Source organism: Bidens hawaiensis, unplaced genomic scaffold (genome assembly GCF_021521415.1).
Source record: "Bidens hawaiensis isolate Kalapana, Puna unplaced genomic scaffold, B.hawaiensis_p1.1 tig00012255_1, whole genome shotgun sequence".
In the NCBI taxonomy this organism is placed as follows: domain Eukaryota; kingdom Viridiplantae; phylum Streptophyta; class Magnoliopsida; order Asterales; family Asteraceae; genus Bidens; species Bidens hawaiensis.
The window spans coordinates 51,655-70,222 of NW_027491993.1; the positions used below are offsets into that span (position 1 = coordinate 51,655).

Below are 18,568 nucleotides of genomic sequence, written 5' to 3' on the forward strand. Positions count from 1 at the left end.
TGGAGCTTAAGTTTCGTTAATTTAATCAAAAAAAGGAAAGAATTGGCAAAACTAGTTTCTGTGGTTCCCGAAAATACGATTTTTAGCCGTTTTAACCAATTTTAAAGGTTCCTAAGGGCTATTTGGCATAATTGAAAGTTATGAAATTATAAAATAAGTTAAACCAAGTTAATACCAATAAATACAAGTTTCAAACAGTTCGAAAGGTCCGAATTACATCCCGAATCGGTTTAAACAAATACGAAAAATCCGAGATGTTACACAAATAACGAAGACACCCGACTAACTTCTGGTACTCCGTTGTATATGCATCAACATATACTTGGCTATGGACAATTTCACATGCGATCCATGGGTACATTTTTTGGATAGCACTACTCCATCCCTACTTCTTTCAATAACCGTTGAGCATAAGCACTTTGATGAATTTGAATCTCGTTCTCCAACTGTGAGACTTCTATTATAAGATACTAAGTGAACTTAGAGCAATCACAATTCGTTTCCCATCCTTATTTCTATAATTACACTAAAAATCATTACATTTCCCTGTCATGTTTAAGTCACAATACTTTTTTATATATTTATCATTACAGTTTCTCTCACCTCTACCCACAACCAATTCCAACACATATTAAAAAATAAATTGGGGCAAACAAACTATCCCCAAATTTACAAAAAATAAAAAATCACTAACTTTTCTCTCTTCTCTACCAACAACCACTCAAAACTCCACCCTATAATTTGCAAAATCCCTTTACAGAAATTTAGGGGATGGGCGGAGAATGCTCTTATCCAAGAAAGACATTTATAACTTCTTAGACATCACTACATATTTGAAATTTATTTATGTTATAGGAAAAATATCAAGACGTTTCGTACCGAACGTGGTGGTAAGTTTAGCTCACACGACTTCAACCAATTTTCCGACACGAAAGGCTCAAAGAAATTTAATGATACGTACACGCCCTAACAAATTGGGGTGGTTGAAAGACGGAGCTGAACCTTACTAGAGATGACATGGCATATGTTAAAAGCAATTGGCGTTCCGAATTACCTTTAAGGTGAAGCAAACCGACACGCAATGTATATCAAGAATCGGATTCCTGGTCATGCCTTGAAGAAGATGAGGCCATACGAGATCGAGGTTAAAAGAAAAGAAACCGAGCATTGCTCATCTCAAAGTATTTGGTTGTGGTGTTTGCAATGATAGTGAGAAATCACGTGAAGAAGCTTGATAATAGATTGAGGAGTTAGGTGCATATTGGAATCAAGACCGAGTATAAAGCTTACCAGTTACTTGATCCGAAGATGATAGCACGTGATGCGGTTTTTGACGAGATGTGTTTGGTCTAATTTGAGGCAAACCAACGAAGAAACCAAGCTTACATCGGGTTCATCTTGGGTTGATATGAATGGGGTAACTGATATCGGAGTAGGACGGGTTGTAATCAAGTCCAACGGAAAGCAACATATTGGTGATAGAATATTCAGCTTTTGCCAGCGGATTCAACAACAGCTTCAGCTTTCGTCGCTAATTTAGATGACCAAACAACCAGTTTAGCGACAAAAGCTGAAGTTGATACTGATCTGTCGTTAAATTTGATGACAAAGGTGAATTTTGCCGCTAATGATAGTTTCGATTAGTCTTCAGTTTTAAAATAAAACAACTTTATATATGGATCAAGTTTAATAATAAAAAAAAAATCAATGTTTTTTTCTTTTCTATGATTAATAGATATCCATCCCAACAATATTAGACCCGGATATTTTTTAATTTTATTTTTTACAGAATTGACATTATTCGATCTTGATATGAGTGACATACTAAGCTAGTACAATTTGAAAGCTGAAGTCTTTTTTATTGGTTTTTTCTTCGATTCCAATAAAATATCTAGCGGTGTTGATGTTCACTTTCAATGAAACACCATTGGGACTAATTTTTATTTTTAAAATAACAATATATGAGTAGACAATATGAATGAAATACGACTATTCACATGTTCGACTTGAATTATAATGTTTTATTCTAAAATGTAACGAAATTTCTGCTGATGATCATATATATTTAAATAATCATTGGCATATAACAGTCTCAACTAATGGCTTTAGGATTCCTGCCAAAAACGTTTTCTCAGCGGCTGGCGACTAATGGCGTTAAAATTCTATTTGTCGCAGATCGTTGAAAGAAAATATGCTAAAAGATGGAATCGTTAGGGAGCATTTCGTTAATTGATACTGTTATTTGCCAATAATCAATAGTTAAAATTATTTAAATCCAATTTTTCAATCTACTTCCATTAATGTTTTTGTAACTTCACTTTTTAAATCCTTTCGTTTTTTTTTCTCTTTTCCGATCACACCATTATAAAAATAATTATTCGAAATTTAACAAACATAAATCAGTCACGAAAGTCAGACAGTGACTTACTTTTTTTAAGAAACTCTTTGTCGGTTGCAAACACCCATATATTTTGGAAAAGTACAAAGTTTATATTACAACATTTACTTTAGAAAGAGGCTCCATATTTTTTTGACTTAAAACCATAACAGACTAAAGTAGGGAGACAGATATCAAAGAAGTAGTGAGTTAAAAACGTAACATTTACTTTAGAAATCAAAACAAACAATACAATAAGCACATAATACACAAAAGCTGTCTGATAGGTAGAAGATTTAGCGACGACATAGGTTGCGGCACATACACCAATCAATGTTGGTTATTTGTTTGTCCAATTAAGTTTTTTTTTTTTTTAATTACAACAACCGTGGTTGCCGCTCAAGAAAATGCTGGCTCTTCTATTTCTTCCAATTTCTTTTACACCTCTATTTCTAGCAAACTTTCATGCTTAAAAACCAGCATAAATACCAACGCTTTCAACCATCTCATGCATTCAAATATTCAACCAACAATGGCTACTTACATTAAATCTGGTCTACTTTCATGGAGTACTGTTTTCCTTGCTTTTGTTCTATACATGTCATTTTGTGGTTGTGCATGTGAAGCTAGGGTTCACGGGGATAAAGGAGGCGGCTTTGTTCGAACCAAAGGAACTAACTTTGTTCTCAATGGTTCACCTTTTCTGTTCAATGGTTTTAATGCATATTGGATGATGAATGTAGCCTCTGACCCGAGTGAGAGGTATAAAGTAACCCAAGTGCTACAAAACGCAGCTGACGCTGGTCTATCAGTATGTCGCACATGGGCTTTTGAAGACGGTTCTAACGATAAAGCTTTACAAATTTCACCAGGAGTATACGATGAACGTGTATTTCAGGTACCGACCGTCTTATATTTTGTTTGTATAGAATAGAAGCACATTTTTCCTAACGAAAGATGTGATTTATACACAGGGATTGGATTTTGTGGTGGCACAAGCAAGAAAATACGGTCTGAAGTTAATATTAAGTTTTGTCAACAATTACAAAGACTTTGGAGGGAGACCACAATACGTTGAGTGGGCAAGAAGCTCGGGTGCTCATGTCAGAAGTGATGACGATTTCTACACAAATCCTATAGTTAAAGGGTATTACAAGAACCATGTTGAAGTAAGTACAAAACTAAAATTAATGTGTAATGTATGATGCAAATATGTAATTATAGTGACTTATTGGCATAATTTTGACTGCAGAGAGTTATTACCAGAGTCAATACGATCACCAAAATTCCTTACAAGGATGACACCACAATCATGGCATGGGAACTCATCAATGAGCCTCGTTGCCAAGTAGATTACTCGGGACGAATGGTTAATGTGAGTGAATATTGTTTTAGTCGAATCAATCTTTAAATATCGTTAATATAACAACGAATTAAGCTCTAATTAAATATATAAATCTGAACTTATGTATCTCTCCAGGTTTGGGTTCAAGAAATGGCTGCCTTTGTTAAATCATTAGATCAACATCATTTGTTGGAGGTTGGGATGGAAGGGTTTTACGGAGACACAATGCCCGAACGAAAACAAATAAACCCTGGTTACCAAGTTGGAACCGATTTCATCAGCAACAATCTTGTTAAAGAAATCGATTTCACCACTATACATGCCTATCCTGATCAATGGTAACAATATCACCAGTTAATATTGTTCTATCTACAAATACAAATAGCTAGATTGCTCTACATGCAATAAAATATCGAGTTCAAATTAGATTTACATACTGTCATTGTTCTTTACAGGTTTTATGGACAAACTGATGATTCACAAATGGCATTTATGCAAAGATGGATGTTGAGTCATTACGAAGATTCAAGGGTTGTCTTAAAGAAGCCACTGGTGATAGCAGAATTTGGAAAGTCTAGTAAAGATCTGGATTTTAATATTAACAAAAGAGATTCATACATGAATGCTGTCTATAGAAACATTTACATGGAGGCAAGGGCCGGAGGGACGGTTGGTGGTGGTTTAGTGTGGCAACTTATGGCGGATGGAATGGGTTCCTACGGTGATGGTTACGAAATCATCTTGTCGGAAAACCCATCCACAGAAGGCATCATTTCACAGCAATCTCATGCCATGACCACTCTATCACAGTTACTAGGAACCGGACCTCAAAATGTGCCCGTAAACCATGCTCGTGAAACCGATTTTCACCAAGTAGACCATTCATCGGTCCCGCCTGCACACCATCTTCATCATCCTCATGCAAATCTTGCTCACAGTCGAAAAGGTTTAAGAAAAGCAGTAACTTGAGGGTTTGTAGAATTTAAGTTGTGATTCCACGTATACGTCTAATTCTTGAATTTGTGATGTAACTGGGCTATTGACTCGTGTACGACACGGCTGGAATTATATAATTTGTGTAACAAACACACGTAATTTTAAAGGAGAAAACAATTCGTGATATATTTTTTGGACGACAAGATGATACATATTCGTATTAAAACCGGTACGAAAAGAAATGATTGTTGAACATAACTTTAAACAAAAATAACATTCAATTTACAATGACTTGAATGATAAATTAAAAATTATAAATGTAAAATTCATAAACTATAAAGACTTCCTTATAAACCACATTTGTAATTTTATTTGTAACTTTACCTTCCTTGTCTAATATAAACATTTTAACACAGTCTACTATTCACTCTTGATAAAGCAACATAAAGTTGGCCATGTGTAAACACCGGGTCTCGCAGGTATATACCAACTCTTGTTAGTGACTAACCTTGACTTTTGTTAATGGTTATTGCAAAACAAACTGCAACTGGAAACTGCCTTTTTTTCAATTTAAAACGAAAGTTTCTTATCTGAAGGGGTTAGACCACTACAAGTTATATAAGTGTGATACCCAACATTAGTACCTGAGATAACCTTTACTTCGATAAAACGTCTGCCCAAGTTAACTTGTAATCTAGTTCCATTGCACAACCCGTTCTTCTGGTCAATATTCCTTAGTAACATTATTGGCACATCGACTTTAAGAACCAATCTATGGTTTGGCATTCCATACATTTTTAAACCATTTAAAAAATCTGGTGAGTGTAATGCTGGATCAAAGCCAAGGCCAACACTAACTGATCTATGTTGTCAGAACTGAGGTATTCAACTTCGTCTCCGGGAAATAACGCCAAAAATCGGTCATTAATGTCTTGGACAACCTCATTTAAAGGTGCGAGTATGGCCCTTTCTTTAAAATATGTAATATCATTAAAATTTTTCAATAATGACGGATATACAAAATCAATCAAATCAGAAATTGGATATGATGAATCACCAATCAAAAGATCATTCGGTATATCTATAATGGCTTGACCGTCATTTTCACCATCGAGTTTTCCTTCACCAAGTTCCAAAAGCCATTCTTCAAATCTTCTGATAGCTTCCATATCTGAAGATTGACCCCCTGCAGTTAACCTCATGTTTTTTTTGTTAACCTACGCACCTTGCATTTTGACCAAATGTGGGACGAACTAAGTGATGCATTAACAATGTCACTTCGTGATCCATTTTGTACTATTGGTAGGATTTGCCTAAAATCACCACCAAAAACAACTTTCCCCCCAAATAGATCTTGACAACTATTACAGTTCGCACCTTTTAAAATTTCTTTTAAAGTCCTATTCAAGGCTTCCTTACATAAGCTTGAATTTGGTTACCCTGTTACATAATTAGTGTGACTCAAGAAAAGTTGTTAACAATATATAAACCATAATAATTTAGGTGGTAATGCATGTCAAATTTTAATATATTTAGTAGTTATAAAGATGTAACAATACCATTTCGTCTTGCAAAATCATCTCGATTGACCAATCTTCATTGGGTTTGATATTGTCCTTTAGACGCCATAACCACAATATGCGAACCTTGAGGATGCAATCGTTGTTGAGGAGATCCAAGTCATTAAACATTGTAATGTTTGTTGGCTCCATCCTGCTTTTTACAAAATAAAAAAAAAAGAATATAAACAAAATATTAGTTATATAATAACTAAAATGTAGAAACAAAGAAAGCAATATAAATGAATAAAAAATGTAGAAAGCAAAATAAAAGATATACGTTACAGAAGAAAGAAATATGATTGCAGAATGTAGAAGGTGGTTTGACGGTGGAATTCGTGTTTCAAAGTCAGTGTATATATAGGTAAGTAATACGAATTTCTTTTTTGGATGGCTAAATTAAAAAAGGTATGTGTTCCTAAATTACAGTTAGAATTTCTGTTTATGATTAAAGGGTTAATTTAGTTTCTGAAATTGAGAATTGTCAACCGGCTTGAAATATGGATAATTATGAAACGGTTTAAATTGTTATAATTTAGTTAATAGTGATTTGATTTACTTTTTTGTAACCACACCATTCTCATAAACACTAAATCTCCATTTCTATATTTCTATAAATAATATATATGTCGTTTGTAAAACTGGTTGTAACAACTTTTCAATATAATAGCAGAAATTAAGATGAATAGCCCGTATATGTTGACTTTCAAGTTACAGCCAAAATTAAGAATCTTAAACACAATTTCAATATATAAAGCCTAGGCATATATAAAGCATTAAAAAATAACCTTCTAATTGGTAGACATTAACCATTAATCAAATTACATTAACCAAATTAAGGCTAAGATTGACTGTGTTTGATTCCATATATTTTCTCTTAACTTTATATGTAACAACCAAAATCTTCTAATTAAGTACGTATACAATTTATAAACCATCCAATTGAGCTTTCCATAATATATTTGCCTAATTGTATACCTTTCCATATTACTAACCTTCATATTAATGGTTTTCAAACGACTAATATTTTTATTTATAATACACTAATTGTAATGTCCGTTTTGAATACATAGAATTAGGGATACAAACAAATTCTATTACTGCCAAAATTAAACAATTAAGATGAATAAACGACTAATTGATACAAACTAACCTATTACTACAATAAAACATGAATCTGAGATTCAAATTATATAGATCGGTAATAAGTATAAGAGAAATAATATACTAACCTTGTTGATTATGAGCTTTATTAACCGTTTGATGATAACAGTAATATTTGCGATTGATTAAGCGATTCATGAAATCCAAAACGCTGCCGTGAAAAACGCGGGGCGGAGATAGAGATGTGGAATTAGGCAGAGCATCTGTAGTGAGATTGGTTGGAATCATATGTTGTGTTTGTGTACAGATGCCGTCCAATTGTATTTTAATTATTTTTTTATTTATTTAATTATGAAGCAATTAGTAGAAAGATATATATTAATAGTTATGGACCAATCATAAAGGGACAAGTGTCCAAAATCTCAATTTCTTTAATAGAGATACAAATATAGATTAAATTAATACGTTATTTTTTATTGTATTATTATTTAATGAATTTTTTTAGTTTAATTTGATTTATCGAAGAATCTTCCTAAAGAATTTGCAAATTAAATACTTCAACTCAAATAATAGAACTAACAAAATTAGAAATAACATATATTACCAAATGTAATCAACTTTAACGAATCATATGTTTTTCATAGTAACTTTCGAATTGTATTGAGATTAACATCTTTTCATAATTGAAAACTAATCTCAACATTTTTGTCCATGTGGTTTGCCACTACAAAGTTTGGCATTTTATCAATTTAATCCTCATAGATTTAAACATTAGCCAATTACGTCCTCCCGTCTGACGGCATCCAACTATGTCGTTACTTCGTAATCACGTGTACCTTACATGAGGGTCATAAATGTCTTTTTAGACATTACATGAGGTTTATAATCGTCTTTTTAGCCGTAATCAATATCGTTTAACTATCTACAACCCTAGAGTTCGACGGATTCAAGAACAACACCACGATTTGAAGAACACACATGCGATTTAGTGTATCGATTTCTTGAGCAAATATGGAAATGTGGAATATTCAACCTCTTGATGTTGATTTCGACCAAATGTTCGCTACGGTATGTTAATCTCTAAACCCTAATTATTATGCATTAATCAAATAAACGATTTTTAGTTTTTTTTGTACATTCGGTTTCAGAAAATTACCCTGACCACTTTACTATGGAATTCCACCATGGGGGAGAGTTTAGGAAATGTCCAGAAACTACATGCGAGTGGGGTATGATTACTATTGTCGACAGAGTAAATACAAGGTATGATTACTATTGTCAACAGAGTAAATATAGACCTGTTTTGGTCAATGATAGATGGTTTAGGGCTTGGATTCTACTCTTAGGGGTTATAGACAAAAAAATTGAATTAAATTAAACATTATATAAAATAAAAATTAGAAGGACAAAAATACCTTTAAACTAACGGCATAGTTAGATGTCGTTAGACGGGGGGGACGTAATTGGCTAATGTTTAAAACTATGAGGACTAAATTGATAAAATTTCAAACTTTAAACTAAAGTGGCAAAAGTAGCACACCTCAGGGACGAAAATGATCATTAACTCTATTGGAAAAGTAATATATACGAAAAACATAAGATCCACCTAATGTTGATTACATTTGGTAATAAACATGTATTACTTCAGTTTAAAAACTTTCAAATGTAATTCATACCAACTAGATAATTATATTATTTAATCCTAAAACATATGAGGCCTAATCTATCAACATCATAACAAATGCCCAATATTTTTCAAATTCAAGCATAAGGATACATATTCAAACTTGTATGAGAGTCACATAAATATGGAAGATTTCTATCACCATTCCTAATCTAAAAGCAGTAAACTTGTATGAGAGTCACATAAATTCATGAATAGATTATAAAGTCAAGAACAAGACCACGTCCACAAATCTTGAAATACTTTGTCAAATTGTCGAATTTGCAATTTCATTGCAGGATTGTTGCCCGCTTGTCTTCTGTTTTGATGTAATAAAAAACTTTTAATTTATTTGTATAACAAAGTATCATTGAAGGATAATTGTGCAATCACCATAATGTCAGCATTATCATTGCCAAAAATACTCATCGTATCATCAAGAATAACTAATTAGCTTCATCTCAATCAAAATGATAATAAGAATCTAGCTCATAATGAGCATGGATACAACATCAAAACCTGAAAGATAAATAAGATACATGGGTAAAAACAAGATAATCTAATTAAGAATCCAAGTTAAATGTTTTTGATGATCATGGACCCGTTCCATGATGATGCATTACCTTCAAAAATGCTTCAAGTGGGCGAAAATAGATGACTTTCGAGAGAAATCCCTCTTCCATTTCCTATCTAGATTCCTTTATTTATAGGTTGTTCGGAAGGTGGGGTATGAGTTGTACTTAATAAGGCATGGTTTGTGCTTGGTTGTGTTGTCCTTTCCCAGTTCTCCACTAACTCTAACATATATGTATTTGACACGCGTAATGGGCAGGGGATGTGTGTACAAAGGCACGGGGGCGTGTTGTCATGGAGCACAGGGTGTGTTTCATCAGGCAAGGTTGTGCTAAGCTGCTCATGATGCGTGCTTGGCTTATGTTCGAACATTATTCTTTAATTTTCTTCATGTGTTCCAATGTTTGCTCAACCAAAAGTTGATTATTCCCATGAATCAAAATGAAACTAATTATCAAATCTATAGAAATCTACGAAGAATTAATCAAAACTGGAATGCAAGTGATGGCAAAATGATGTGTAAGAGCATTCCCAATGGATTCTCCAAATTATGTGAGAGGGTTCTCTATTTTTTAGAGATGGTTAAAAGTGGTTGTGACTTGTGAGAGGAGGAGAGAGAAAATGTTACTGTTCATGGTTAAATTTGAAGATCCTCACTGTTCATCTCTGTAATTTTTATGTTTTTGAAAGTAGTTGTGAGTGAATGAGAGAAAAAATATAATGATAAAAGTATAAAAAAATATTATTTAATTGAAATAAGAGAGAAAAGATGGTTTTTTTAGTGTAATTATAGAGATGGAGATAGAGAATTGATTGGGAATGCTGTAAGTATGTACACATCAAAACTTGTACCCTAGGTTAATTGGCATGCATTGTGTGCCATATCCATATATAAGCAGGTAAATTTGTGCTAGGAATGTCCGTATTCACATGATGATACAGATCTAAACAATAAAACTTTGTAATGCATGTAAAGGAGATACAATCAAGAAAGCATACATGGTAACGTAGCATATGATGAAAGTGAAGAAAAATAAAACAAACAACATGCATAAGCGTAAGTTTGTTGTAAGTTTGATGTGAGGGTGGTATTTATTTTAAATAAGTGATAATAGGTGTGTCCCTTTCCTGATGGATACAATGAAATCACGAGGGAAGATTTGGTTACTGAAGCAAGTCAGCATCCCTACCGGCTAAATTACTATCATCGGACCAAGAAACGAACCTATATGTCGAGCTACAGGCACATACCACAAGGTCACTGAATGTTGAGGTCGGTCTTGGCACAAAGAAAACGTTGTTGACTCCTTGGTAAATCTGGAGATAGGACCAACATGAACACAGAACACAAGTTTTTGGTTTGGTTCTATAGATGGCACCAATGTTGAAGCGCCGGTTGTTAGAGTCGTGACTGAGCTTTGCAAGCAGAATCTTGCCCTTCCTATATATTACCTATGTTGCAACACAAAAGAAAGCTGTTAATAGGGGTTAGAGACCCAGGTCTCTAGACTTCACCCTTGACCCTTCGATGTCCAAGTCAGTGTTGGTATTAGCGATTGTATATGAAACATGTATGTATGTATATATAGCATCTAGAAAGAGAAAGATAGAGAATAGTAAGAGTGTGCTCTTGGTATCTAATAAATGGGGAAAGTGAAAGGATCCCTTGTGAAGGGTAGTCCTTATATAGGAGGAAGGTATAGGCTAGGTTTAGATCAATGTACCAGGTCATATCTATGGGCTAAGCCCAATTAGTAAGTTTGGATTAGACAACCATCGTCACTTAAAAAAAATGTTAAGAGCTAACATATGCTAGAAGCCTTTATTTTATTACCATCATATTAAGAAAAATATAATAATTAAAATGCAATGATCATTACCAATGGATGAGTATTTTGAGGGAAAAAAGGTTTTCTAAACTTTATAAAATTAGAAATTTTTCTTAATATAATCAAATTAGATTAAAAAAAAGGTCTCATGTAGTATTAAATACATGATATCAGAATCAATACTTATCAACGTTTACTCACGTTATTAACATACTAGATTTTATCCCTCCGTATTACGAGGGTTGTTTTACATTATTCGTTTTTAATATTTATATATGTATATTTGGATTTTAATTTTATTTATTGTAAGAAAGTTAATAATTAATATACTTGAGGTTTGATGATGAAATGGTTTCACAAATAAATGATATGTTATAATCCGGTTTAAAAGCTATCTTGGTTTGATGATACCCATTACCCGTTTATTTTCTTTATTATAAAATTGTTTCTTAATTATAAATAATATCTTTTTTTTAAATAAAATAGGATATTAATTTTTAGTATATTCCTATTTTATAAGATTTTCATATCAAATATTTGATGAGATTATTTTTTAATATAATGAGATGTTATAACCCGTTTAAGAGCTATCTGGGTTTTGTGAGACCTTTACCCGTAAATTCGGGTCAAATGCGTAAGAAGCCTTCATTTACAAATAAAGCAATCTGATGGCTTGAGAGAATTGTTGTTTTATATTTTTTGTTTTTTAATATTTATTTTTTGGATTTTAATTTCTTTATTGTTAGAAAGTTAATAATATACTAAGGGTTTGATGATAAAAGGGTTTCATAAATAAATGATATGTTATAACTCATTTAAAAGCTATCTGGAGTTTGTGACTCATGGCCCGCTTATGTTTTTTACTATAAAATTGTTTATTAATTATAAATAATATATTTTTCTTTTTAAATTGGATATTAAATTTTAGTATATCCCTATTTTATAGGATTTTCATATCAAATAATTGGTAAGGTTAATTTTTAATTTAATGAGATGTTATCATTCGTTTAAGAGCTATTTGGTTTTGGTACGACTCATACCTATGAATTTTGGTTAAATCAATGAGAGGACTCCATTTAAAAATCAAGCAATCTGGTGGCTTCCATAAAAGGGGGAGCGACCACATTACGACACGTAAGATTTTAGAGTCTTCGTTTATATATAATATAGATTATTACATCAATATCTATTAATATAAGGTTATGTAATACAGATTAATATTTTTATTATTACATAGATTTACATGTCCATATGACAGTAGTACACCACGTGTACATATAGCAGATTTTTGAAGACGAAGAGATTAAATATACGATGACGTGAAGGAACGGAAAATAGCGTTGACGAAACGGGGAGGTTGACTTGAATAGAAGTAATGATATTTATATTGACACTCCTCTACTGTAATCTGTTTTAACAGTTATTGACCAAATCAAATCACAATTCGGCCACCCATGTGTTGATTATTGATTAATATAACTTACATTTACAACCCTGGTTTTGCCTCTATTACAAGTTGACAACAGTTCTTTTTTAAATAAGAACAACTATCGCTTGGTTGATTGGTCAACACGTTCTCATGATTGATCATTTGCTTGTAGGTCAAGAAGCCAGTACCAAATTATGATAACATTCTACAACTTCAGAATAAAAGGATGCACTTTTAGTTAGGTAATTAGGTTTCAAATTGAAATCATATAATTATTTGTTTTGTTGATTATTGTTTTAATTACCTCAGTAAGAAAACCTTTTATATAATTTGGACAATCTAATAAAGTATAGCTGCAAATTGTATATATCTCAAGATAAATAAGTTAAAAGTTATTCCATTGGATGTAAAAACCTTTTTCATGCTTTTTAAGAGGACAAGGTGCGCGAAACATATATTAAACGGAATGAGCTACATATTTGTAAAGGTTTAAAGAGGTGTGTATAGGGATAATACGTGAAACACTCAAACAAACTTATTGTATAGTATATAATGTTGACTCTAGCATTTGAAACGTTGCATGCATCAATGTTGTCGTTATAGTGAGTGAGCTGTGAGCATGAAAATAAACTAGACAAATTTAATGTATATATTGATGTAAGAATTGATCATTGGTATTTTATAATGCACTTGTGTACGTATAATTGTGTATAATAGTAATGTGGTGAAAATACTAGGGGCAGAGTGAAACTTATTAATTTATTTGGATAAGTATCAAATATAGAAATATACCAAGTAACATTTCTATACATTTTTCAGTTTAAGAAGCTTCACCGAAGCTTCTTTTTCCGATCAACATCACCAAGTCAATACTTTTCACCTTTGACTATTCCAAGATTTGGAATTAGTCTTCCGGACAACCATTTATATACTTTATAATTCCTTCCATACGACTTTGATTCTCATATTTGTAACATATTAAAAGCTCTCAATACACACACATATACAGTTTGCAATAACAAGAAACCATGCCCTTCATTTGTGGCTCGTTCCATAGTCAAGAAGAAGATGATTATGATGTGCTTTGGCCATTTCCTTCCAACTCTCCTACAAAACCAACAAGAAGACGAAACATATTCGGTAGCCGACGGGATAAAAGCGCTGCAAACCCATATTCAGATCGCGGACTCGACAAGTTTGAGGCGCTTTTAGTGGATCTTGACAAGAAAAGACAAGAGATTTTAACACAAAAAGGGTCAGAAGATGTGTCCATGGTTAAGTTCATTTCCACAGACCAAAATGAAGTCCAACCTATTATAATCAAGCTACGAGATCGAATAAAGCATGACAGCACGAGTTTGTTAAGTTCTCCAGAACCACTGGATCTAAAACATGTGGCTTTTGTTAAAGAAACCGAAGAAGACATTAAAAAGAAACCATTGGTTGATATGATTAAGTTGGATCAGTGCAAAAGAGAGTTTGGAGAATGGTGGAAACCCTCATATTATCTACCATTGTTTGTGATCTCGATCTTGGTGTTGTTGATGTTTTCTGGACGATCTTTCGCGATATTATGTATTTCTATAGGGTGGTATTTGGTTCCAATTGTTAACGAGATTATAGACAATTCAAAGCAGCCGATTAACTTCGAGAAGAAAGAAAGGCCAAGACGGATGATTAAGTAATAAACGCCATAACAGAAGCTTCTGATCGAGCATTGAAATAATCAGCTTCGATTGGTAGTATTCTGTGGTCTTGGTGACGACCCAAACAACTTCATTTTTCGGTTTGTTTGAGGGATTTTTGTTGGTATGTATATTTTGATTGTTTCATAGAATTTTATTCTTTGTGTATAGTTTTCATTCGATCTTTTGCTTTGACAAACTCGTAATTGTAAAGTGGCTACAATTTTTAGGGGGTGTGCCGGAATAAAAGACTTGTTTTGTCGTTTAACATTTTTGGGGTATGTCTGGCTGGAGGTAATAGAACGAAAAAAAGAATGAAATGGACAAAGAAATAAAATGGATCATTACTATTCATTTGTCTTGTTTGATTAATCTATGAGAATGAAATGAATTATTAATTTATGTTGTTTGGTATTAAAAAAAAATTTATGAATGAAATAGAATAAATAAAAACACTCATGTCTCAAAATAATTCTTTTTACCCAAAAAAATAAAATAAAATAAAAAAACTGCAACGGCGACGGTGGTGTTAGCTCCGGCGACGAAAATTAGTAGCGACGGTGGTGGTGGGGTGGCGGTGGGATGCCGGTGGTAGCATTGGTAGTGATGGCGATGGTAGGGTGGCGGCGACAGTGGTGGTGGTCAGGCAGCGACAGTGGTGGTGGCGGTGATGGTCAGGTGGCGGCATTGACAATGTTTTCGTTGGTTACGGCGACGATGGCAGTGGTTGTGCTGGTGGTAAAGTGGTGGTGGCGGTGGTGGTGGCGGTGGTGGCGACTGTGGCGGTCAGGTGTTGGTGGTGGCGATGGTAGTGGTGGTGGTTGTTATTGTTAGGTGGTGGTGGTGGTGAGAAAGTAGTGTGAAGGAGGAATGAAATGAAAAAAAAAACAGGGGGGTGGTTTTGATGGAATGAGATTCCATGTGTAATGATGATTTCATCCCATTGAGATTGAGCAACCAAACACCACTGTTTTCATTCCATGCAATAAATCATTTCATTCCCCCTATCATTCTTGCATACCAAACGCTACCTAATTATTTGCACAAACCATTACTTTTTACCAATAAATTTTGATATATCCTTTTGGGAAATCAATGTACAACTAGGACTAAATCGCTATACATGAGCAAGGGCAAACAATTTCATAGTTGCTGATAAATTTAAAGGTAATCTATGATCTCGGTGCCCCCAACTCTGTTTAAGGATTTTGTGCCCGTAACCTGTAACACCCCGAACTTCGGCGTAATATGTCGGGGTGGAATATGTCTATGCGGTATGTACAGATTGCTCACAAGCTCATGGCACTATTAATGTGATAAATATAATTACTTCATTTCATTAAATCACAAGTACACAATTTGGTACTAATCAAATAACAATACAATAACTTTGAACTTCATTATGATATTTTTCTAATAATCTAGTGGTCCAACTATTTAGTCTTCAATCCTCAAATTAAACTTCAACTTGTAGCACGTTTAAAATAATATATTTTGTCAACAATAATGTTGGTGAGAATTCATAAAGTTTTGCATAAGTATATAATATGAAAAGTGTAAAATTTACAGGTCAAGATGTAATGTCTCAATCATAATTTAAAAAAAAAGTAAATACATGATATTCCCGTTCGCTTGACATAAGTCAAATCTACTAAGGAATCCCCGTTCACAGAGCTACTTGTAGTATAGATAATGATAATGATACCGTCATTTATTAACAAAAGTTGAAAAATGGGCAGCGCAGGTAAGTCCCGTTGGACCCTCCCACTTTGCTTTTGAGTATGTGTATGAGTCTCTTCCACCAACAAAAATAGTAAATAACTAGCATATAATTACATAATTTACAAGAATTATAATATGAAACAAATACATACGAGACATATATGTGAATTTTGGTTTACAACATGAAACATGAAATAATAATAAAAATTTTTAACGTACTACATCACAAAATGTTAAAAGATGAGAAATGGGTTATGAAACTCACCTGTTAAATAAGCGAGACGAGTAAATAAGTGCAAATGACTTTGAGTGAGTGAACCGACAAATTTTGGTTTAACGAGCGACCTTAGATAAATAAATAACTAGGATATAAATGAGGTTGAAGAAAATAAGAAAAGGTGGACGACATGTGAGGTTTATAATTCTTAGACAAAAATATTTGTTAAAAATATATTTTTTATTTTATTTTTAATAGTTGAAAGAAAAAAAAAGTTAATTCTTTGGTTTTAAGTTGATTTATTTTTGCCTTGGGAAAAGAGTAGTCTATAATAATTATTAGTTGATTTAAATGGGTTCGGTTCGTTTCTGAACCGAAAATTATTCAAGAAAACGATTTGAACGAGAGGTTCGTTTTTTGGTCGCACACAAACTCGGTTTGAGTCTGGTTTGTGTCTAACATGTTTGAAATGGTAAGTTGAGGTGAGATGATAGAAAAGTTTAGTCTTGTTTATTAGTTTGCAAAAGTTAGTTTTTTTTTAACATAAAGTTTTTATATCCAAACATTAGACTGGCTGATTAACAAAGGATGATACATCATCACGAATGTAAATTGGGTTTGACAATAAGATTATGACCAATTTGTGTTTCAGAAATAAAAACAAACATTACCCGGCGATTGATTAACGAAAGAGTAAGACTTGAACAAGTTGATTTTCAATAGTCAAACCATGGACTTGAACACCAAAAGAGAGCTAGAGCATGAGTGATAGTTAATTGGGTTGTGGTAAAGGATTTGCAAAGGTAGGGCATGAACTCTTGGTTAACACCAAGAGTTGTTAATAACAATGCTTAACCATAGTGCAAGAGTTGTTAATAACAATAGTTAATTGGGTTGTGGTAAAGGATCTTCTAAACCAAGTCAAAAGATAAGTCTTATAGGCAAAAGTCATGGAATTTGTCAAAATATAAATAAATATAGTTGAATCATTCAAAATATGCAATTAATCATAATTAGTGAAAGAATAATAGTTGAAATATAATCAAAACATAAATGAATTGAATTGATCATGACTTAAATTTAATGCTTAAGATAACAATATTAATAAAACATCATGATAATCACAAACAACATAAAGATCATATTCAACAAATTAACCGTCTTTAATAATAACTGAAGGTCCGAATTATATCAAACATTTTAAACGGGTTGGGTTTCGGGTTTGAAAATTAACGAATGTTACAGGATTCACAACTTTTAGAAATTTCGTCCCGAAATTAAAATTAAAATTAAATTTTAAAAGAAAACAACTAATACATGGAGTTGTTAAAAAGTTTTAACGATTATATAAACATAATTAAATAAAAACAATAACGTTGTTTTTTGAATGACTTGAAAGACGTCACAAATGGGAATATGGCAATGACACTTACTTATAGGATGTACCAGCGGCGTATCCGCCATGCCCTTATCATACTTCATTTGTCCCGTCTTTCCAAGATCATTCCAGATTTCGAGTTATTACACACAACGTACTTGTTATGTCTTCCATGCGAGGACTTGGATAATTACGTGTCAACCCATAATACCTTTATCGTCGGATAGTTCACATAATTCGTCCTATTGTGTGGGTTTTAAGATAAAATAAATCCTTAAATGAAAACTTTTAAATCAAGGACAATAAATTATAGGGATTAAAAATAACAAAAAGATATATAAACATGTCTTTGAGGTTAAGAATAACATGAAAATATTAAGTCAACTAAATAAACAAAATAAACGTTGTTATTGGAATTACAACGAAATAAGTGGAACTATTGAGTAACACAAGTTAATTAGGATAAGGAAAAACCTTACAGTCATGAACATCGCAATAAATAAACGAAACATTGGAATCGAGAATAACAGAGTAAATAAATGTGGCATTGAGCCAACAAAATATAAACGCGTAAGTCAATAAATCGTTGGGGTTAGAGAATAAAATAGATAGACGAAAGTTTGATGTCAAAATATCAAAATAGATTAAGTTCTTGGAGTCAATAATGACACGTTAAATAGAAGAAAAATAAAATAAAATATCAATGTGAATAAAGACAACATTGAGATTAAGAATAGCAAAGTAAATAATT

General features: G+C 32.7%; 2 protein-coding genes across 2 annotated transcripts; both read left to right on the forward strand.

The window, feature by feature from the left end:
• The first annotated feature begins 2,885 nt into the window (after positions 1-2,885).
• Positions 2,886-4,691, forward strand: LOC143540498 (mannan endo-1,4-beta-mannosidase 5-like). The gene is made up of 5 exons (XM_077033543.1): positions 2,886-3,275; positions 3,352-3,546; positions 3,630-3,752; positions 3,858-4,060; positions 4,178-4,691. Exons 1-5 carry the CDS (start codon positions 2,886-2,888, stop codon positions 4,689-4,691), a joined length of 1,425 nt encoding a protein of 474 aa, XP_076889658.1.
• An 8,929-nt stretch (positions 4,692-13,620) lies between these two features.
• Positions 13,621-14,575, forward strand: LOC143540486 (uncharacterized). Its single transcript, XM_077033531.1, has one exon. It carries the CDS (start codon positions 13,844-13,846, stop codon positions 14,498-14,500), a length of 657 nt encoding a protein of 218 aa, XP_076889646.1. The 5' UTR covers positions 13,621-13,843; the 3' UTR covers positions 14,501-14,575.
• The last annotated feature ends 3,993 nt before the right edge of the window (positions 14,576-18,568 follow it).